The sequence below is a fragment of the Protopterus annectens genome, chromosome 5.part0, assembly GCF_019279795.1.
Source record: "Protopterus annectens isolate FY-2018-M chromosome 5.part0, PAN1.0, whole genome shotgun sequence".
NCBI lineage: Eukaryota > Metazoa > Chordata > Ceratodontiformes > Protopteridae > Protopterus > Protopterus annectens.
This window is the reverse complement of record NC_056735.1, coordinates 1,003,189,904-1,003,213,574: the sequence shown is the minus strand read 5'-3', so window position 1 is coordinate 1,003,213,574 and position 23,671 is coordinate 1,003,189,904. Positions and strand designations below refer to the sequence as shown.

Sequence of the window (23,671 nt, the reverse complement as noted above, 5' to 3'; positions counted from 1 at the left end):
GTCCTAGCTGCCTTGATTCTTCCTCCTTTTGAACCGGCTAATACTTGTTCTCTTAAATTCTTGACTTGGAAAACTATTTTCTTGACTGCCATTACCTCAGCCAGGAGGGTATCAAAATTATAAGCTCTATCCATTCGTCCCCCTTACTTAATTTTTCACAAAGATAGGGTTTCTCTTAGAACCAACCCTTTCTTCCTACCAAAAGTTTGCTCAGAGTTCAATCTGAATCAATCAATAGTACTACCTGTATTCTTCCCTAATCATGGCAACAAGGCAGAATATAAACTCCACCAACTGGATGTTCATAGACAGTTATGTTTTTACTTGCACAGGACAAAAGAATTCAGAAAATCTGACCAATTGTTTGTATCCTTTGCAGAAAACCGAAAGGGAACTTCAGTCTCAAAAGTAACTTTATCAAAATGGCTTTCAGACACCATCACTTATGTCTATAATTCACAGAACAAGCAGCTGACAGAAAATTATGAGGACACTCAACTAGGGCCTTGTCTACCTCTACTGCATTTCAGGCCAGACTGCCTTTAGACTCAATTTGTGTGGCAGCTACATGGGTTAATCCCCATACCTTCATCACTCATTACAAAGTAGATGTGGCCTCCTGGAATAGGACATCCTTTGGTTCCACTGTCCTGAAGAGTCTATTCCATTGAGCCACCCAAGAAGAAGGTGCTGGGGACGTGCTCCCAACCAGCAAGAAGGAAGGCGAGATAGGGACAACATAACACAAATAATTTATGTACTCACCATAATGTTCCATGTTTGTTGTCCTTGATCTCGTCTTCCTTCTTGCGTCCCACCCTCCTTTTCCCCTCCTGGAAGATCGAGAGGAATTATCCATCATTTGGCTACATAGGCTGTGATTCCCTTTTTGCCTTATGAGTTGGATAGACTTAGAGTTCTTTTACTACTTTCTTGGTGGGATATATATATATATATATATATATATATATATATATATATATATATATATATATATATGTGTGTGTGTGTGTGTGTGTGTGTGTGTGTATGTATAGTTTATATACAAGTCTATCTATATTTGAACAGTATAGTCTAGTGTTATGGGTTATCACAAATGAGATCTGGGTAACTCTCACTAGGCATGTTGGGATAGGGTCCAGTCTCAAGCCAGTGGAACGTCTCGAGCTTTAGAATGTGGCCAAGTCAGAGCCGAGGATCGGCTCCGAACCCAGACAGCAAGAAGGACGGCGAGATCAAGGACAACAAACATGAAACGTTATGGTGAGTACATAACTTTTTTTTTCTTAGTCTGTATTGTGCTGTTCTTCTAGTTTGAGATTCTCTGTTTTACTTTTCATCAGCAATGTTTTTCATGTGTTTACCTTGCATTTACTACTTGCTCGTTGTGCATAAAATTGTTATATGCACCTATTTTAATGTGATGCTGAAACAATTAAAAATAGGTTTCTGCTATAACACTTTCCAGGATTACTACTTGTATTCAAATGTTGATTTTTTTGACATGGATTGATTATATTTGCAGTGGTCATATTTCCTTGCAGTATTAGGGAATATCTAACAATTTTAAATATATGAATAACTTGTTTCTGTGGAAACTGTCTATCACTTCTTGCTTTTATCAACATGCAGACCTGGCTTTTTCTGACTACTTGTGATTCAAGCCTTTCCCCTAGTTTTAATAGTTTAAGAACCGTGCTTGCCTTTTTGAGGAAAATAGAATTTTCATTTGCCAGTATGAAGTGATTAACCAGAATGTCTTAAGGATTTAAATTCCTAAATCTCTATAAATATTTCAGCTCAATGTTGCTTACTCACTGCAAATATTCCCCAATACTCAATTTGCCAGTTATGGAGTTGTATGCATTACATTTTGTGTTGTAAAGCTTGTAGTTTCAATAATTTGAGCTTACTGTCAGCCTGTATTCATTGTGTTATCATAAGATGAGTCAAAAGTCTGAGAGGGAGCATGTATGGATGGATTATTGCTCACATTAGATTTGAGAATGCCTTTTATAGCAATACAGAGACATTTTAGTGTGTTAATTACTATTCATAGCTATTAAAACCAGGACTTGGTTTGAAAAAAAGTGGCTGTTTTATTACTTGTATTATAATAGTGAATATTTAGAAGGAATATATTTTGCTAAACTGAATATAGAATCATAGATGATAGCTGTCAGCAGGTTTGGGCAACATTTTATAGGTAATCGTGGAAGGACTCGATCTTATCAAAGTTATAAGGCTATCTTCAGTTACAAATAATATGTCATCTTTTCACAACTTCAGTTTATTGTACTTATAGAAGTCTTTCTTATTTGTTTTCTCCATTGTAACAGTCCACATCCCAAGCCAAAGCAAAATCCCCATTGTAGGATCTTGGACATGGATATTTCTTCCAGAAAACTGACATTATTCAAATACAGTGACATTTTCTGCAACTTTTAAAAACTAGTTTAAAAGAACATAATATAAAACAAAGCGACAGTGTTGGGCAATAACAAGTAATTTATATGCAGTATTAAGCTTTTAATTCCCATGGAACCTGTACAGAAATGTACTTTACAACAGGTATTCCTTTTATAAGGTTAACACAAATGCTGCCTACTGTTCAGTAACATTATCATAAAATCTCAATGGCAACACCCAGATATGCTCTGAGTTATAGCACAATGGCATGAAAATTACAGAACCAACTGATATTGCCATCATCCTGGCAGATAGGTTCAGTGCTAACTTTACTCCCCTCTCACCCCCTAAAGGGCGCATATCTATACAAGAAGAATGCAGAGTCCCTGTAATCACATCTATGCAGGTAAAAGCTGCACTCTCTAAAACCAAAAACACAGCATCCATGCAACCGGACAGCATCCCAGGCTGCATTTTACACAAACATCAAAACGAACTGGCTCCCCACCTAAGCACCATGTTCAATCATAGTCTCATGCCAGGCTTTGTGCCCACTGAATGGTACACAGCAAAAGTTATCCCACTCTACAAAGGGGGAGCCACCACTGATCCTGGGAACTATCACCCTATTAGCCTGACGAGCCTGGTCTGCAAGGCCATGGAACGTATCATCATGGAACTCATAATCAAAGACATTGGTAACCTCCAAACTCTGGACCCCACCCAGATCGGGTTTGAGAAAGGCAGATCATGCCTTCTGAACCTGAACGACTTCTTTTTGGCAGTCACCAAAGCTGTAGACGAGGGAAAGGTGGTTCACACAGCCTATCCTGACCTCGCCAAGTCTTTCGACACCATCCCCCATTCTGGAATTATAGGTAAACTCACTAAACTTGGTATAAATATCTACGACACAAGATGGGTTGCCAACTGGCTCACTGACAGAATCCACACTGTAAAAGTTGCAGACTGCAAATCTGACTTCAAACCAGTGACAAGTGGAGTACCACAGGGCTCAGTCCTGGGACCTCTCCTGTTAGTCTGTACTTCTGAGAAGTAGATACCAAACACAGAAGGCCTCTGGCTAACAAAGTACGCAGATGACTGCAAATTAGGAGCCATAGTCAAGTCCCCATATGATGTGGACATCCTACATAAAGGCCTCACCGAGACAGATGCCTGGTGTCAGAGGCATGGCCTCAAGCTCAATGCCAAAAAGTGCATTGTCATCCCCTTTGGTAAAAACTCTGTACCCATGAACTACCACATAAACGGCAGTCTACTTAACACCGAATGTGTGATAAGAGACCTTGGGACCCAGGTGGTCAGTAGTCTCTCCCTTGATAATCACATCGCCACAGTAGTCAGGAAATCCTTCTATGTGGCACACCTCATCACAAAAGGGTTCTCATCCAGGAAAAAAGAGGTCATTGTTCCCCTCTACTTGGCAGTCATTAGACCCATTATAGAGTACAATGCCCCTTTTGGAATGTACCTCACAAGACATCTGCAGCAGCTGGAAAGGCCACAGAAGCCTCAAACAGATGCCCTACACTGACTGTCTCAAAAAACTCCAGCTTTACTCTGTAGCATATCAGCTACTCCGAGGAGATCTCTGCCTAACATATAAAGCTATGTTAAACCCAGAGCTGTTGGACATGCTACACCTTAAGAAATCCCAATCCTTCCAAGCTACATGCTCTAGGGACCTAAACCTTGTCACCACAATAAACAGGACATGCTGGAGGGATAGATTCCTGTCCCAGAGAATTTCTATACTCTGGAACAAGCTACCCATCTATGTCAAGCAAAGTTCTTCATTAGCACTCTTCAAGAAAAATCTTGATGAGTGGATGGGAAATAGGAAATACACCCCAGGGATCATTTCTGTGGCTCTGCTTGACAGGGGCACAGGAAATTAACTTTATTGGGTGGCGTAAGCCAGTGAACCTTGTTGGCTAGGCTTACTTAGGCCCTTGGGCCAATAGCCTAGTACCTACCTATGAACCTATGAATACATGCTGTAAAAAGCTACTGTAAGATTTTATATAACAAGCTTAAATCAAAAGATATTTAGTCCAATATGTTTTTATGTTCTGTAGTTTGAGACATACTTAATAGAGAACCTTCCAATGAGACCATTTTGCTTATAAGTAGTTTGTCATTCAGACTCTCTCAGCAACAAGTTATTATTCTAATCACTAGTTTTTGGGTTTATGATTAGCATTCCTAATCTTCTTCTTTTGGCTTTTCCCGGTTAGGGGTCGACACAACAGATCACCTGTCCGCTCATGATTGGCAGTGAAGTTTTACGGTGTCGAGTTGCCAGCCCAGCGCCCAACCTTCCACAGAAGGCACACACATGCACACACTCGCACCTAGGGCCAACTTAGAGTGTCCAATCCACCTACAGCATGTCTTTGGGATGTGGGAGGAAACCGGAGCACCTGGAGGAAACCCACGCAACCTCATGGAGGAAATGCAGACTCCACACAGAAGGCACCCCAGTCGAGGATCGAACCAGTAAACCTTTTGCTGTGAGGCAACAATGCTAACTGCTGCACATGGCCAGCCTTAGGCATAGGCGAACTAGGTGACTGCCTAGGGTGCCGTAAAGGCCAGCCTCTTAAAGGGCGCAGTTTTTATTTATTTTAATTAACAAAGTTTGTGCTCTTCTCAGCGTCCTGCTGAAGTGTAACTGGAAGCCGACTATGGGTGATGGGGGTGAGCGCCCTCCCACTTACAGCTACAGGTTGGCCAGGACAGTTTAAAAAAAAAAAAGTTACTTCACGGTTCAAGAGTCTGCTGTAAGGAGGAACGTGCGTGCGTCAAGACACATTTGGGCATTTTGTTTAGAAAGGTTCTGTTCCCCTCCTTCCCTCCACTTGGTTTGAGAAAAGTAAGCAACGGTAAGTTCAGCAACAGTGTCAGTCAGAACGTCCAGGGTATAACCTGTAATCTGTAAACAATGCCATGCCTCTGTTTGAAGTGAAAACAGTGAACAATAAATATGCAGGTTACAGAAACAGTGTGAAAAACTCAAGTTTCTGTATTATTCAACATACAAGGATTTTTTTTTGTGCTCGCTAATCATATAAACATTTGTTATTCCAAAATGTTATGAGTTTTGATTTTAAACATCATAAACTAAATGTGCTCATTTCTCTTTGTATATTATGCCAATTTTGCCTGCAAAGAGACCAGGCAGCTGGAGTTTGAGTTTGGAATGCTCCATTTCTGTTATCAGCATATGGCTCTTTGCTGAGGAAAATCCTACAGCGATGGCTTCTGCTGATCAAGAAATAAATCAGTGAAGAGTTTTGAAAATTCCTAAAGTTTTGTCATTGTTAGTTATTCACTTATGTTGTGTGTCTTGCAGTATTTTGTATTTAGATAGTTTTAACACAAATCCCAATGTGCTGTCTGTATGATTCTGTATAAAAAAATGCAAGAAGTGATTTTTTTTCAAGTCTCACTCAGAATGTGACTTTATAAAGTCAGAACAAAATGTTCTTTTGGTACTTAGAAATTAATTTTGATACAGCTGTAAATAATGGCATTTACCATGTTCATGCAGTGCACTGAAGAAATGTTAATATTGTATTTTTTAGGTGAAAATTACCTTAACCTGCAGAAATCATAATGTTGTTTGCCAAATAAAAATGCAATGCCATCATTTTGACAAAAATTAATAAAACGTTCACCTTATAACTCTTCTACGTAAACTAAACACATACAGAATCTCAAAAATCTTTGTGAAAGGTTACTTCATCACCGCATGATAAAAGTGGACTGCTCATTTACAGCACTATGCTTTATGAAGTGGGACATCACAGGTGATATATATTGAAAGTGTATTGTTAAAACAGCAAAATATTCAAATGATGGTCAGGAGTTAATATATCTGTCATACCTCATGAAGTTAGGAAAAGCTATTGAAAACCTTCTCAGTACTTCCCTCAGTTTGTATTTTAGCTATGAAGGCAGTATGTGTCTGTTCCAGGCAGGAAAGGAAAATGATGCCATGGATGGAGAGTATGTGTGTGTGGGGGGTGGGCAGGGGGCATACTGGGAGGACTGACAAAAAAGAGATTATGATGAAAGGCTTTATAATTCTGGAACATGAGGACGCCTTCCTTGAGATCAATAAATGAGCAGTTGTGGATTAGTATTGATCACTAAATTACAGTTATATTGTTGGCATGAGTGGAGGTTATATCCAACATTAGTTATGGATCACATAAGTGTAAGATGTAGCACTGCAGCATATGCACTGTGTGACAAAGATGGGCATCCAAAGTACAACACCATACCACTCATTTGACACTGCACATAAGACATTGTATACGACTGGTCATGCTGAGACCTCTACCCTGTTAACCAAAGCGTACATAAAATAAAAAAAAAATAAAAATTATAAAGTGAAATATGACTGCCTATGTTGCCTAATATCCACCTGATAACAGGTGTGACTAAAGGGAATCTAATTAGACACACAATGACTATAAATCAGTTGTTCAATTTTGTTAATTTTAAAAAGTGTATGTAGGGGGGATAAAAAGAATCCAAGAGTAGACTATGGTGGGTGGGAGAATGGTATGAAAATTTAGGTGCTGCAAATAGAAAGTTGCAGAGCTAGGGATTTATATCTCAGTTCTCATCCGTTTCTGTTATCATGAGATTAACTATGAAAGCAGCAGAACATTTTGCAAAAAATGCTGACACACAGAGAAATATAAATGAGCATATAAACGAATAAACATGCACACATAGATAGAGAAAGAAAGAGAGCTGTTGTATGGTGCCCGTTTTCTGATAGTGTTTATCTCTGATTTCCATATAAAGGCCAACATATTAAACTATGATAACTTCTGAGTCACCAGGCTGACTTATAACTAAATGAATACATGATGTGAAACTAAATGAATATCATTCCAATATGACACATTGAAACCCAGTACCTCTGAAGAAACTTCTTTAGCCCCAGTTGCACAAAACTACTTACTCAAGTACATATATCATTGAAATACATGTACCAAAATTAGGTGAGTTACTTGCAATGACAGCAATGACAAAGTAAAGACAGCAATATCTAGATTTTAAGGGTGGATAAGGGTTCTACACTCCTAAGTATGTCGTCCATTGTATGAGATGCCTAGCAACTATGAACTTGTTGTCAGTTTTAGTGATTTCCTAATGCAGTATTGCCAGTTTACCAATTTTTTAATGTAATATAGGCAATTATTTCTTCAAGGGCAACAGGCACTGAATTTGTAGATGAAACATTGAGATGTAAATTGTTTGCCAGTGGCAATCTCTTCATTAGTTACAGATTTCTTTAATGTGGAATTGTTCAGATGATTTCTCTTCTGCAGAGATTGTTTGTATTGAGTGATATTGGTGGATTGTAATGACAGAAGTCTGAGTGGCCTTTTATGGTTGAAATCTTCTGAAATGGATAGTTTTGTCATTATTGGTTTATACATTTTGTTTCTTTGCTTCCCGTGGTAGTGGTGCTGCGGTAGCGTTGTTGCCTCACAGCAAGACGTTATCCCATTCGATTCTCAGCTAGAGCGTCTTCTGTGTGGAGGCATGCGTGAATGGGCATGCCTTCATTGAAGGTTGTGAGTCAGGGCTGGTAACTCGGCACGTAAAAATCCATTACCAAACATTAGCAGACCAGAGTTCCACTGTGGCGACCCCTAACCGGGATAAGCCGAAAGGCACAACAACAACATTTTGTTTCTTTGCTTATTAAAAGAATGTTTAAAACTACAAATTTAAAACACATTCTAACAAGTGGTGCTGTATTAGATAAGGAATATAATTTAATGCAATCAGGAAGTTGAATCGAAGAACAAATACATGTATGCATGGCCGTAAAAATGTGTGCAAGGAGTCTGTTTTGAAAACAGCCCAAATGTAAACTTAATCCTGCACTGACCAGATGCATTTTCTATAAATATGGGTTTTCATGCAGTTTCAGTGGCAGAGAATTGTACTGTTCATGCTAAGCCTGTTTTCATTGCAAGATTGTATTGTTTATCAAATGGCTATCTGTGTTTGTGCTATTCTAGCTTAAGCTTCTGTACACAGGAAGGAGAGAAGTTGCTATTCTACTTTCCTGAGCTGTAAGGTTTGCTTGCCTACCCAGAGAAATTAAACTGTTTAGATTAACCTAAGCAACCCTTTGAACCAAAGCACATAGGCCTCTATTGTCTGAAGACATGACTTTTATAGTAAAGTACGTGTGAAGGATCAACAGATAAAGCAGGTTTATTAAAGGAAATTTCCATCTTCACTTGCAGTTTAAACTACATTACAAGGTATCCTTTCTTTTATGCATTTAAATAATTAAAGGAAATGACTGGACTGGCTTTCTTGGGGAGTGAATGACTGGAGTGACTTTTTTTGGGAGTGACCTACCTGCGAGCGTGGCTCATAGGGGTGTTTCATGAGTATGACGTGGGTGAGGCTTAAGGGGCACCGCAGCACCACTTCGCCTTGGGCGCCATATCAGCTAAGGCCGGCCCTGCTGCTGCACCACTGCGGCCGTCCCATATCCTATATGCAGTTGATAAAAAACAGGCTGACTGCGGCCTTCCTAATCCTATTTGCACAAAGTTACAATTCCCTGACTCCATTTTCTATAAATGTATTTCAGTCCAAGACTGCAGGAGTGTTTTCTTATCTGTTTGTTAACTGGGTAGGCAAGAGGAACCAAATGACTTCTTCTGTCACGATCCATGTCTGAGTCACATTAAGACACACAGCAGATGTATACAAAACATAGATTGAAATGAATGGTTGGATAGAATTAGTTTTGTGTATCCTTGTTAGATTCATACCTTTCAACTGTGCAGATTTTTTTTCAGACTGTTCAGATTTTTACCTCATATTTTTGGCCTGCTACTCATAAGATTTGTGTTTTTCTAGTAAATCATTGAGGATTTAAGACACACATGACACACATTTGACTTTCAGACTAATGGAAAACCTATTATTGTATCAACTTTCTAAGTTTATAAAAACAGTATCTGTCTATATTTTTAGGTCTTTATCCCCACATTATTTTAGGGTTTGTCTAGTTTTCCTGTCCTAAAAGTTTGAAAGGTATGCATGCATTGCATATTAGTTACATTGCAAGCGTACATTATATAAATAATCACAGTAGTTATTTCAAATTGCAGTTTACAAAAGGGCAATAAAGAAGTATCAAACATCAGTGTTTGTAAACAGAGATAATTATCCTTCTCCCCAAAGCAGTGACATACATAAAAAGATGTTAAGTGCTAGGTCAAATTATTTCAAAAACTGAAATAATAAGAAGCATAAAGAAAAAATGTATCTCTGTAGGTATACTGCAAATCAACTATCATGTCAGAATAAGAGGGAACAAAAGCTCAGATTGAGCAAATTGTTATTTGGTGAAAGGGAAATAGAAGAGGCAAGTGTTCAAGTAGATTTAATTTCATTTTAAACATCAATTGTAAGTTGGGATATTATAAAATTAATTTTTGCATTTTTGTGGGGTGCTAAGACTTAAAATCTTTCCTACAGTTTCATGAATGCTGTCTTAGTGGAAGTCATAAATTTTAGACTCTACTTTTGATGGTATATAGCTATGTAAAGTAAAAATGTGAATATAAATTAACACAGTAATTGTACCTTACCTCCAATACTGATTATTTCACAAAGTATGACTTCAGGTTGCAAAACATGCACTTTGTAAAACACCACTGGAATAAAACCAAAACTCTGCTTGCATCTGAAAATAATGTGGTTGACTGCCGAATGCTGTTAATATTCCATTACAACATCATTATTTGGGTTACCTCTGGGGTTTGTATCATAACTATACTGAAAGGGTTGCTTTTTTATGTAACATGACGTAGCTAATTCAGCAGGAGAATTTTTAATGTCCTTCATTTTAAGCTTTATAATATGAAAATGATAAGGAAATGTGGGGACTGTATTTTGTGTAATAATTATGTATCATTAATGAAAGTCAGGAATGGAGTCCTTATTGTTAGTTTTCTGTCATCTCACAGGTCTAATTCGATTACAAGAACTCATCAAAGCCCCTTCAAGACATAACATTAAAGTTAAAATCCGTCAACTTCCCTCTGGAAATAAGGACGTGAGACCTTTGCTGAAAGAGATGAAGAAAGGCAAAGAATTCTACGTGATATTTGATTGCAACTATGACGTAGCAGCAGAAATTCTGAAACAGGTATGTTTAAAGAATTATTTAAATGCCATGATAAAACTAAATATGTTGACAATGGAGCAATAATGCAAGTATCAGCTAAATTGTACATAAGTTTGCAGAGCACAGTTTGTTTCACTTTTGTTGTAAGCATTATTTCTAATGCAGTGATATAATATACTTTTATATAAATCCAGCTGCTGAAATGCAAACTTTGTTCATCATGCTCTTATAGTGCAAGACTTGTTTAGTCTTGTCCGCAGTGTACAGAAACTGCACCTTCTTTGTTACCTATATCAAAAAACATTTATAACAGTTCATTGTCTTTAGAGTCATATGTAGACCTGTGAAAAACTCAATCGAGGCTTGAATTCTTATGTCAGATGACTTTAAAGCTATTTTGATATCCAGCACATTAGTCTAAAGGTTATCTAATAGTTTGAAGGTTGTTAGAATTGAAAAGAATGTGATGCTATTATGTGTCTGTGATACTGAAAACCAGTTTATGAAAACTGGGCAGAACCACTCAGAAGAACTGATCTTTAATTATATTACAACACATGTGCAGATGGTGTTGTTGTAGAAGGATTCTGTGAAAGTGACTGATCTACATATGTAGTCTAAAAGGTTCAGTAGTCCATCAGCCCAAGTCTACAGCAGCACTTTACAAACCATGATAGTCATGATGTAAACTTCACCCATACAGAAATAAACTATAGCCAATCAAAGAAGATAAATTAAACAAAATGACATAATTTTGGGTACATGTCATACATTCAACAGCTGTTTCTTTAACTGCCAATAGATAAAAAAGCCAAAACAACTTCCTGCAATTCACAAAAACATTTTTTTTGCAGGGGCAAGCATCCTGCACTCCCTGATATTGGAGGAAAGTGCAAGCCCAAAGCTCCCCACTCCCCTAGAAATTTGATATATATATGTATATATATATATATATATATATATATATATATATATATATATATATATATATATATATATATATATATATATATGTGTGTGTGTGTGTGTGTGTGTGTGTGTGTATGTGTGTGTATGTATATATGTGTGTGTGTGTGTGTGTGTGTGTGTGTGTGTGTGTGTATATATATATATATATATATATATATATATATATATATGTGTGTGTGTGTGTGAGAAAAGGGAAAACTCCACTGATCCTAAAGGTATTTTGGCATTAATTCTTCGACCTATCAGCAGTCAAAGAAACTGCTGTTGATAGATCAACTGATGCCTGACCTAATTCTACATATAGAGTAAAAAGCACATGCAGTAATTTATTATTTTTATTTTATTTTACATTTGTTGACCAGGCTAGTCTAGCTAGATACATGTCCATTTTCAGTAGAGGCCCGGGGAGAAAAGCTCCACAATACAATACAAAAGAGTTAGTAAAACCAAGTGTTGTTATACATTCAAATAAGAAATATTATACAAATATTAGGTGTTACAGAGAAAAAAACTGGTTCATAAGTATTACTAGCAAAAATACTTTACAATACTGAAAATAAGCAAGCAAGAATTTTTTTTTTTTTTTTAATTAAGGGTGAATATAAAGGTTGAGAAAATAAAAAGTTTTAGTCAGGGTTTGTAAAGGACAGAGCTAATGAGAATTAAGCACAGGTTTTAGCTGCTTCTTGAAGGTTCAAACATAAATACTATACTAACCTAGAAAAAGGTTTGAGGGGGTGAAAAAGGGTAGAGGGAATAATAGTTTAGTCAGGGTTTGTACAAGGACAGAGCCACTGAGACTTAAGCAGAGTTTTTAGCTGCTTCTTGAAAGTGGGTAGAGAAGTAATAGTGGTGAGTTCATGAGGAAGCTTGTTCCAGATAGGTCCAATACAGCTGGAGAACAAACAGTCTCCAGCTTTGTTGTTGGATTTATAGGGTGCAGCTAGTAGCTTTGTAGCAGAGTGCAGGGACGATAGATTTTTATAAGGAGTAATAAGGGTACTAAGTATTGTGGTATTAGAAGGTTGATAGAAGATTTTGTGGGTGATGGTAAGTTGCTGTAGTCGTATTTGATTTTGTAGTTCCAGCCAGCCTAGTTGTTTAAGATTAGAGCAATGATGGGTTCTAAAAGGGGCTCCTGTGGCAAATCTTGTAATATTATTATAAGATACAGCTAGTTTATTGAAATTAGATTTTGATAAGTTTGTAAAAATAGGTGAGGCATAAAGAAGGGTAGAGAGCAGGTGTGTTTGAGCTAAAGTACTTCTGGCTGAGGTAGCTAGGAAGGGTTTGAGCCTGTAGAGAGATCCAAGTTTTCTGTTGACTGACTTGATGGTTAAGTTAATATGGGCATCAAAGTTGAGATTATGGTCTATTGTGACACCTAAAAGTTTGGTAGTTGAGTCAAGGGATATTACTGTGCCATTGTTCGACATTATATCGAAGGTAAAGGTCAAAGATTTCTGTGATGGTGTAAAAAGTAATAATTTAGTCTTTTTGGGATTTAGTAAGAGGCCATGCTGATAGAACCAATTTTCAGCTGCTGTGAAGACTTGTTGTGTAGTGGTCTGGAGCGTAATTGGGGAGGATGCTGAACATATCAGAGTTGAGTCATCAGCATATTGTATACATATGGATTGAGGAAGGGACATATTTAGTTTGTTAATAAAAATAGAAAAGAGGAGAGGTCCCAGTATTGAGCCTTGTGGCACTCCAATTGTGATGGGAAGAAGAGATGATATTTGATTATCCCAAAGAACTGCTTGTCGTCTATTTTCTAAGTAGAATTTAAACCACTGGATAGCTTGACTGTCCAAGGCAAATGATTTAAGGATGTTAAGTAAGAGGGAATGGCTGACCATATCAAAGGCCTTAGAGAGGTCTAAAAATAGTGCTGAGGACAGCAGGTTGTTGTTCCGATTTTTATTAATATGGTGTGTGAATGACAAGAGTGCTGTAGTAGTGCTGTGATAGGGTCTAAAACCATGTTGGCAGTCTGCTAGTAGGTTGCTTTTGAGAAGATGGTCAAGTAGTTGACGATGTATACATCTTTCCAAGATTTTAGCTAAAGGAGAAAGTAAGGCTATGGGATGAAAGTTAGGGAGATCGAAAGAGTTACCGCCCTTGTGAAGAGGAATGATATGAGAGACTTTCCAGAGGGTTGGAATAAAGCCTTCAGTTATGGTTCGATTAACTAAGATGGAGACTGGAAGGGCAATTACTTTGGCTGCAATTTGTAGGTATTCAGCTGGGAGGAGGTCAGCTGAGGGGGTACAAGGTTTGAGTTTGGTAAGAAGAGTAAAGATAAGATCAGTTGACACTGGTTGCAGTTTGAAAGAGGGGGGATTTTTGTTGAGGCAATAAGGTGTTGGCGTGGACTGTGGAGATAAAGTTGAAGCAAGAGAGGTGACAGTGTCTGAGAAAAATTTGTTGAAAGTATCAGCGATTTGGTTAGGTGTGCTCTGAGTGAGGTTAGAAGGAGTGGGTGTTTTAGAGTTACCTGGATGTAGTAGTTTATTAATACTTGTCCAGAATTTGTGAGGGTTTTGTTGTTGGGTATGTTGGAATTTCCAATGATAATTTATTTTATCAAGGAATATAAGTTTCTTTGTTGCATTCCTAAGTTGTTTAAAGGCTTGGTGGTCAGCTGGGTTTTTAGTACTACGCCATTTGGCCCAGGTTCTATTTCTATGCAACATTTTTTGTTTGGTTTCATTTGTTAGCCAAGGAGCAGGCTTTGCTTTGGTTTTAATTAATCTAGTAGGGGCATGGAGGTTGAGGATTTGAAGGAATTTGTTGTTAAAGTATGAGACTGCATCGTCTAGAGGAAAGTATTTTAGGGGGGATCAATTGCATGCTTTAAGTTCTAATTGGAAGTTAGTTTGGTTGAAATTGCTTTTGTTCCTGCTAGTTGTAACTTGAGTATTATTGGAGATGGGGATTTTTTGTCTGGTGATAAAAGTGATTAAATGGTCACTGATATTATCAGGTAGTGTGCCTGTAGTATAAATCATAGAACTGCTATTGACTAGAATCCAGTCAAGGATGCTTTGTTTGGAGCTGGTTTTGTTAATTCTAGTTGGGACAGTAATGGTTTGATTAAAGCCATAGAGGTTTATGTGAGAAGTGGGTTTTTGGGAGATACAGGAATTCCAATCAATATTAAAGTCACCTAGAAGTATAGTTTCCTGAGGGAAGGAGTTTGAGAGCCAGTGCAGTAAGTTTTCAAGGGTAGTAATATTGTTACCTGGTGGCATATAACAGCAAACGATATAAATGGATTTGTTAATATTAATTTGTAGTTTGGTGATTAAGATTTCACTATTGTTTTGTAAGGGTGGTTTTGCATCTAGTAGGGTAACCAGTAATTCAGTTTTGTAAAGTATAGCTACACCTCCACCCTTTTTGGTGTGCCGGTCAAGTCTAATGATGTTATATCCTGGGGGTAGTATGTCATTATCCTTGGTATCTGCTTTTAGCCAGGTTTCCATTAGGCAAAGGATATCAAAGGAATATAGGTCAAGGAGGGCAAGAATTTGTGTTGTTTTATTGTTTAGGCTGCAAATATTTAGGTGGGCTATTTGGAGAGAGTTCTGATTGGGGGTATGAATTGTAGAATTAGCTTGATTTACTATGGGGATGGCAGGCTGGTGATTATTTAGTCTGGGATTGGGATGAATGTCACCATATAGGAATAATAGCTTCTGTTGACTATGTAGGTATTTGGAAGGTTTGGAAGAAATTGAAAAAGGTTTCTTGTTTAGAAAAAAATTGATATGAGTTGCTCTATGGTAATGAGGCATGAGGTAGGAAGATGATGAAGTTATATTGATGTGTGGTTGTGAGATATGGAGAGAGTATAAAGTAGTTTGTTTTAGTGCTACTTGAGATTCAAATAAGTTTGTGTTTTCATAGAAGGTCAGGGAGCAAGCAAAGAGAAGAGTGTTTAGGAGTAGGAAGGAGGAGAGTAGGATGTTATTTTTAGAAATGTGTGGGTTATACATAATGAGAGAAAGTGTATATTAAGAGATAGTAAATAGGTATAATGAAGGGGAGTAGTTGATTTAAAGGAGGGAGTTATTTAGAAGAAGAATAGATAAGAGTATTACTAAGTGGGCGGAGTTGCAAAATGCTTTAATTAAAGGGGTATAGCTATAGGTTGATGGAGTGGGGGATGGGGCTATTGAGCTATAAGTCTAGGACCCCTGGGAGTGGGTGGTAATTGGGGGTAGGGTAGGGGAGTGGAGTGAGCCCACAGGGCGAACGGAGCGGGTAGAGCAAAGGAGAAGGAGAGCCAGAAGCTAAAGAAAAGAAAAACAAACAGTCAGTTCGTTTAGGATCACTCCCAGGGTCAGGTAAGCTATCCTAGAGAAGGAAAGTAGTAAGATGTAAATAAGGTAGAACAGAGAGACTTAAAGGGAAATTAGGAGGGTGAAGACAGAGTTAAAGTATTGGAGAGATAACGAATTACTAGAAATATGGGGTCAAAGTGGGTAGGGCAGGAGGAGAAGGAGAGCCAGAAGCTAAAGAAAAGAAAAACAAACATTCAGTTCGTCTGGGATCACTGCTAGGGTCAGGTAAGCTGTCCTAGAGAAGGAATGTAGTAAGATGTAAATAAGGTAGAACAGAGAGACTTAAAGGGAAATTAGGAGGGTGAAGACAGAGTTAAAGTATTGGAGAGATAATGAATTACTAGAAATACGGGGTCAAAGTGGGGAGGGCAGGAGGGGCTAATCAGGTAAAGTAGGGTAAACTAGTAGTAAGATAAGAGAACTGGGTAGGAAAAAAGTTCCTTAATTGTAGACAGTTTGGGAGAGCAGGGGTCAGGAGAAAGCCTCAGAAGGGAACAATAACACTACGAGGGAATAGTTACAAGAACCTAGCTTAGGATGTTTCTCTATGTAAGGGAATTCCAAATAGGGAAAAAAGAGAATCCTATACTGCCATCTAGTGGCCTTGGATAGGAATTACTACCCTAGATTGTAAAGGTACTAGGAAAACGGGCACAGGTTAACAGGTGGGCAGGAGTTTAAATATGTCTGCTGGTGGTTTAGCTCTTCCAATAACCCATGCATCAGCTGTAAGTTTGGAATAATTGGTAAATCATAGCTGACTGCTGTATGCATCATGAATTCCAGACCTTTGGAGTGTGTCTCAGGGCACTGGATTAGAATATGCATAAATGGCACCTGGAAAGGAGATGTTGAGAATAGACACTATCAAGTACTATTTGTATAAGGACTCTAGAATGCATTGCCTGTTATTTGTCAACAGAAAGATTTAACAATATCTGGAACAGCAGAAGGAAGGCTCTTTGTTGTAATTCAGAAGGCTGTAATTAAGATCTTCAAAATTACGAGCCTATTTTACTGAATATGGGGCAGTGTGGTGGCACTAACGCAGGGTGGCCCTTGTCCAGAGGTAGTATTTACAGTTAGTGGAGGGGTGTAAACACTTGGAAACAGTAAGACAATCCTGGCAGAACTTACTCATTATACTTCACTCACCCCTTCAGCCTAAATTACATTTCACAACCCTCTCCAACCTCCTGCTGTACTCCTTTCTTTTGTTTTTCCCACTACGTTACCTTATCCACTTCATCTCTCCAGACCTTTCCTCTACATGTTTCTCTTTCCTCCCTACTGACCTAAGCTACCTGAAGACACCCTGACCTGCACTCTTCTTACAGTCTCCTTCTCTCCATTCTTCTTCCTTCTGTAACCATAATATAAACATCATTTCATACTAAGACATCAGTCAATAATCCCCTCACTGTCTTCAATCATATAATCTCTAACATCTCTTTAAATATCTTATTAGATTTGTCTCAGGCCTCATTTAACATATACAAATCTTTGTAACACTAATGTGACTAATGAAACACATGTTCTATGTTTTTCTCATTACATTTTTTCACTCTTATATTTCATAGTGTAACATGATAATTTGTGATTTAAAATATCTGTACTTGATGTTTTGCAGTCTAACATGATACTTTGTGATTAGAAATATCTGTACTTGATTTTTGAAAGACTGTGATTGTGGAGCTTTTCTCCATGGGCCTCCACTGAAAATGAACACTTTCTGGCCTAGTTGGACTGCCCTGGTAAACAATGTCAAACAAATAAATTGCTGTTTTGTTTTCACAGCTACAGGATTCACAGTAACAGTATTTTCTGTCACAGTTATGCTACAGAGGAATGTGTGTTTCAAGGTTATGGAAAGGGAAGCTGTACAGGAAAGATGCAGCTTTATCTCACTGCACATTAGAGCTGCTTCCTTCAGCATATTGATATATCAAGCTGATCTTTCTACAGCACTGAATCATTCTTCATTCAGAACCTCAGGTTTAATATGGAAGCTAGAAAAGAGAGACAACCAAACAAGCTGTGACATGCAGCATCTTTCAGTATACATCAGTGCATCATGTTTAATTGAAACCATTCATTTTAACAGTGGCCCTCTGAGGTAATTAGAAATGCTGGCTTACTGAACATAAGGCTGTATAGTTCTGTGCAGGGTTTGTGATGCAAACATCCCTTAATGACCACATTATATGTACTGTAGCTATTGTTATAATTTAAAAATGAAGCTGCCAGTTGCTGTAGGAATAGAGCAACAGCTGTAATATAGACTTGGATATTTTTGATAAATTCATTGTAGTACATCATAGTGTAAGGGTAGGTAACAGTGAATATTCTATCCAAAGATTTTCCTAAAAGGGGGAACAATCTACATTCATCCTCCATGCAAAGCATTCTTGGAGTTATATAACTTCCCCCTGAAAAATACAACTATTTCTGAATTAAATAGCTAAGCGGTATAGATCACAACAAAGTATTTCAGTATGATTAAGACAAACCAGAAATGTGGATTTTGCTCTGTGAATTCATCAAAAAATAAAAATTGTATTCAGCTGCTTAATTACTGAGCTTTTGCAAAATTATTAAGAGAAACTAGTTTCTGAATACAAATACAGTACCTTCTAAAAATATAAACAATTTCAAAATAGGAAAAGTCTTGATGGTTCAAAAGATTAACTCATTCCGCAGTACAAATTCTGTGGGGTTTACTCCATTCATATGCTGATGGACAGACTCCTTCCATCTGCCCTTGATGTCCTATTGACTGGAGAGCAGATTGTTGCTGGTATCCCTTATGAAGGGTGTGACGCCCCACCACTGAACCAGTAATCCAGGAGCCTCAATCCTCACCACTGGCACCAGTGGGGATGTACACTAAGAGGATGACAAGGTACACACACGATATTACCAAATGCAGCTCTCTGCACCAAGTGCAATTTCCCTTAAAAGCACACAGAGACCACAGTCAGTCTGGGTCTGATTTCTTCCTCTTTCTCCAGATCCTCAGTAAGACTCCCCACTGGCACAGCTATAGAGTTGGGATCTCAGCTGAGTGGCCAAACCCAAGACCTCCAGCACCCTCGCTGTCCCTCCCCAAGTAGCTGATACACATATTTTTTGAGGTTTGATTTATACACACACACACACACACACACACACACACACACACACACACACACACACACACACACACACACACACACACACACACACACACACACACACACACACACACACACACACCTGGGAAAGGCTAGCATAGGTTTACTAGCTATTCCACTTTCGCCCAGTGATAACATAGTTATCACTGCCACAACACCAGTCCTTATCAGCTACTTTAAGGTCCTTAACAAAGGGTGACCAGTCTTACAGTGTAATATTACTATTGATACAAATGGTAGTTTAACAAAAAGTAAGGCTATTAGGAGTGGCCCACAGTGTCACCAAATATATACACAAGCATTCTCAAAACTTAAATATCTATAGAAAGATTAGCCACAGTGAATGGTTTAAATATATTTAATAATACATAAAAGAATAAGACAATACCAAATATATATTTACAGTGACATCAGGGTTCAAAATCACAGGAAGTGGTTAAAACAACATTGCAGGACACTCTCAAATAAATGAAGAAAAATATCTAAACAAAGTATGCTATATTCCTGACTATATCTGAGAGTTACTATTCCCTAGAAACTTACTTACAGAATAAGGCAGATGTGGTGAATGGATCTTCTCTAGTTGTTATTGTCAGGTCTGGCCTAGCCTATAAAGTAATTTAATTTCAGCTATTTTTCTAAAATTTACTAGACTGAGGTTGACTTCCTGTATCCCAGTTTCAACTGTTAAAATACATACATCTAAATAGTTAAAATAGTGCATGTACATTTCTGTTCACTTCCAGTAGGGTACATTGTGGATACATTTCAAGCACTTTGCAAAAATCTTTTCAACACACACTTCTGTACCAGCAGTTTGATATACACGAAACACATTTCTAATACATTTGTAACACAAGCATCTTATGTAGATCATGTTGATATTCACAAATGACATGTAATTATTTACAACATTCCAGCTAGCTGTGCTGGCAGTATCTCCCTTTATCGCAAAGGGTATCTGACTATCTTCTTTATTTTTCTGTCTTTGCCTTGCAACCTGATAGAGTTTCTTTGTGCCATCTGCTTACTTTCCAGAAGGTGGTAGAGTACTTTTGATGACTTGTTCTTTGCTATTGCAACTCTTCGTTTAGCCTCTTTGTTAGCCAAACAATGATTCTTCCTCTCCTGATCCACCTTTTCTATCTCCCCCTTTTTCTTGCACTCTTTTTTTGATAACTTCCAGGACTTCTACATTCCATCACCAGCGTTTGTTATGTACCTTATTTCCATACCTGACTGATACTAATCTCTTCTGTTGTCTTCACATGTACTGTTTTGAGGCGTTGCCATTCTTCTTCTTCTTCTTCTTCAGCAACACCTATTTCCTCTCCTCCTCTGCAGTCAACTTCCAGGTCTTCAGCCTGGTCTCTGTTGATCTTAGAGCCTTTTCTGACCACTGCTGGCAGCTGATTTTGGCAACTAGTGGTTTATGCTGTGGGTCACCTGTTTCACTGGGGATAACTTTGCAATGGCCAATTCTACCCCACTGCCCTTTCCTTACTAGGAGGAAATCTACTTGAGGTGTATGTTTGCCACACTTGTATGTGATCTTGTGATTGTGTCACTCGCTGATCCATTCATTGGCCACTATCAATTCATTTACCAGACAGAAGTCTAGAATGTTCTCTCCTACTTCATTACTGTTGCTCACCATGTGGGCCTATCCTTATACTGGGGTATGATTGCTATGAGTCTGTCCCTAATTCTGCTGATATTATCCCCACAATCCCCACACTATTTCTAGATTGTACTCCTCCTGAGTAGTAGACTCTGGATCCCAAGCCAAGTGGCTTTGCTGCACTGCCCTTCTATCTTGTCTCTAAGATACACAGGATGTTCAGCCTCCTCCATACCATCATATCATTCACTTCCAAGCTCTTTTCTGTCAGGGAACCTACACTGGGTGTAGCAATTCTTAGTTCATGTTTGGCAGGTTGATTGGCTTTACATCCATCCTTCATTTGGCAGAGTTATCCCAGTTAACCCAAGTTGGGCAACTGGACTCTGGGCCACCAGTAGCTTATTGGCCCAGGGCACATACATTGGCCAGTAGAGGCACATTCACCCCTCCCACCATTAGGTCCATGGGTCCATGCCTTAGATTGGAGTAGTCTATGTCTGCTATCCACTTATCACTTGTTAATACTCATACCCATTTCGTGACATTAGTCAACACAGCCGGAACACCTACAGCCATATTTTTGCACCATCAAGTTGCTAGCTGTGTCACAGCATGTAGTCTTGATCAGAGTTCTCCTGTCTTCCTGTCTTGAGGATACTGCACACCACAGCACATGCCCAAAGTAGTCAGCCTATAGAACCCCCCCCCCCTCATTGGGCACCATCTAAAGTCTGTGCTCCTGCCCACAGCTCCACTCCATTCTTGGGTCAATATGAGATGGAAACACTCAGCATGTTTTTGGAGGTGGGAGGAAAGCTGCAGAGACACATTGTGCATGGGAGGTGAGGAACCTAACCATTATGGCAGCTGGTCTCTTTATTAGATAACTTATTAAAAACTGCCAAATGGCTCCCTGGAAGCATGCATTCAAAGGATCAGCATACTACCAAGGTTCCAGTTTGTTGTTTTGAAAATTTTATGTGGTAAAGGAGTTTTCAAGTTACTAGCCAGCAGAGTGCAGCTAAGCATTATACTAACAGATCACAGGTTGAAGAATCCTGGACAGATGGCCACATCTAATAAATTTAGAGCTAAACTTCTAACCTTGCAACTATTAGTGCCAAAATGTTAGCCTAAAAACAAAATATCTGACATTGTTAATGATACTAGTCATCAATATTTAAAATGAGATGTACGAGACTCTGTGAAGCTACTACGTTACACAGATAAACTATAAATATGCACTAACAATGTAAATCGACAACATATAAGTATAAGCCTTTAAAATAATGTAGGTTTGCTACATTGCACAAATAAAATAGAAAAAATAGGAAGTTTATCAATGGCTTTAAGTAACAAAGGAGCAGCAATATGTCTGATGTATACAGTATGCATTTTTACCAGATTGCTAACATTTTAGTAGGTTTAACTAGAACTGCTTTTTTCCAGAAAAATTTAATGGTATAGACTTTCAGACTCTAGTTTATCTTAACCCGTAGTTTGGTCCTATTGCCTTGACAATGGTGAGGGAACATAGTACATCTACCATGAATTTTTCAACTGACATGGTGTACGAGTGTGTTGTCCAGTAGAGCATAGACACGATTTGATTCTGTGCAGGTCCCATAATTTTCTGTTAACCTCTTTTACTACAGTACCTGTATGGCCTCAATAATTCAAGTTAGCATTCATAATGGTGCCATTGTAGATCCAGTTGTGAATATTGTGTTATGAACCACATCTACCAACAATGCCTCTACTGCAATGACAATAAGGATCAAAACAGTAGTAGAGGAATATGTCAGGAATAATAATAATAATATATTGGTATTTGAATTGTCCTCTAATGCTGTATAAGGCAAGCTGGACATGTTATCAAATGGCATATCTAAATAAATTTCAGACAGTACATTGATGACAATAATGGAATATTATGAAGCAGAGAAAGGTGAGGTATGTGAGAAGAAAACAAGGTAACATGTGGCCAGCTTTTTGGAAAAAAAAAGAAAACAGATGAAATGATTGTCTGGGAGGATGAAGGACCAGGGATGTACAATGACAAAGAGATCTGACTGACAGAGACAGTCACTCTTTGAACATATCAAGTGTTCCCATGGTGAATGGAGATAACACTCCTGACATTTGAAACTTTAATTTTTTCAGGTAATGCTATTAGAACAAGCAAGTTTCTTGCATATGTAAAGGTACATCAACCTCCAGACAAAACATGTTAGAAATGAATCTATTAGAAGAGAATAAAGTTATTGGTCAAGGTATTTCCTAGGATAGCATGATAAATGAGTTGAGGAATTAATCAGAGGGAAATGCATTACTGATTTTAAAGCAGGTAATAACATGAAAGAGAAAATTGGGGCATTCAAGATATAAAGTATTACAAATAAAGGAGACAATTGATTCAGATGATCACACAGTATACATAAATAGTACATCAGCATTAACAGCTCAAGATTAAATGTGTTTAGAATGTGAAAAAGACAAGATGCACACAAAATAAGGAGCAAGAAAGGCAGGACAAAACCAATGAAAGTAGGAAGGAATGTAAAGCTGGAGTAATAGAAGCTAGGCCATGAAGGACAAATTATGAAGGGAAGGAAACATGGGAGTAGGAGTAAGAATTAATGTGATTCACCAAGGTGGAAGGATGAAGACATAATGATCAGGGTGGAATAAAAAATGCAAAAACAACAATAGCATGTGTGATATAAGAATGTCAGAAAATCAAAGAACCTGATGTGAGGAAAGGAGGTAAGCATAGCTCTCAAATGTCCAGATTTTTCAGAATGTCCACATTTATGCCTCATATTTTTGGTCTGTTCCACATAAAATTTGTGGTTTTCTACCCAGTTGAGTCCCTGTATACCTTAGGTATCTATTAGGAGGGATATGTTAGTTTAGAGGTGGCTAAGGACTT

At 38.1% G+C, this 23,671-nt stretch overlaps 1 protein-coding gene across 3 annotated transcripts in view; it reads left to right on the top strand.

Annotated features, from left to right (window-relative positions):
• The window catches only part of GRIK1 (glutamate ionotropic receptor kainate type subunit 1), a 1,940,968-nt gene that overhangs the window by 444,460 nt on the left and 1,472,837 nt on the right, over window positions 1-23,671 (top strand). For all 3 annotated transcript variants that reach the window (XM_044072744.1, XM_044072745.1, XM_044072743.1), the window contains exon 3: window positions 10,461-10,642. In XM_044072744.1, coding sequence (XP_043928679.1) covers window positions 10,461-10,642 — 182 coding nt within the window. The remainder of the gene's footprint in view (window positions 1-10,460; window positions 10,643-23,671) is intronic.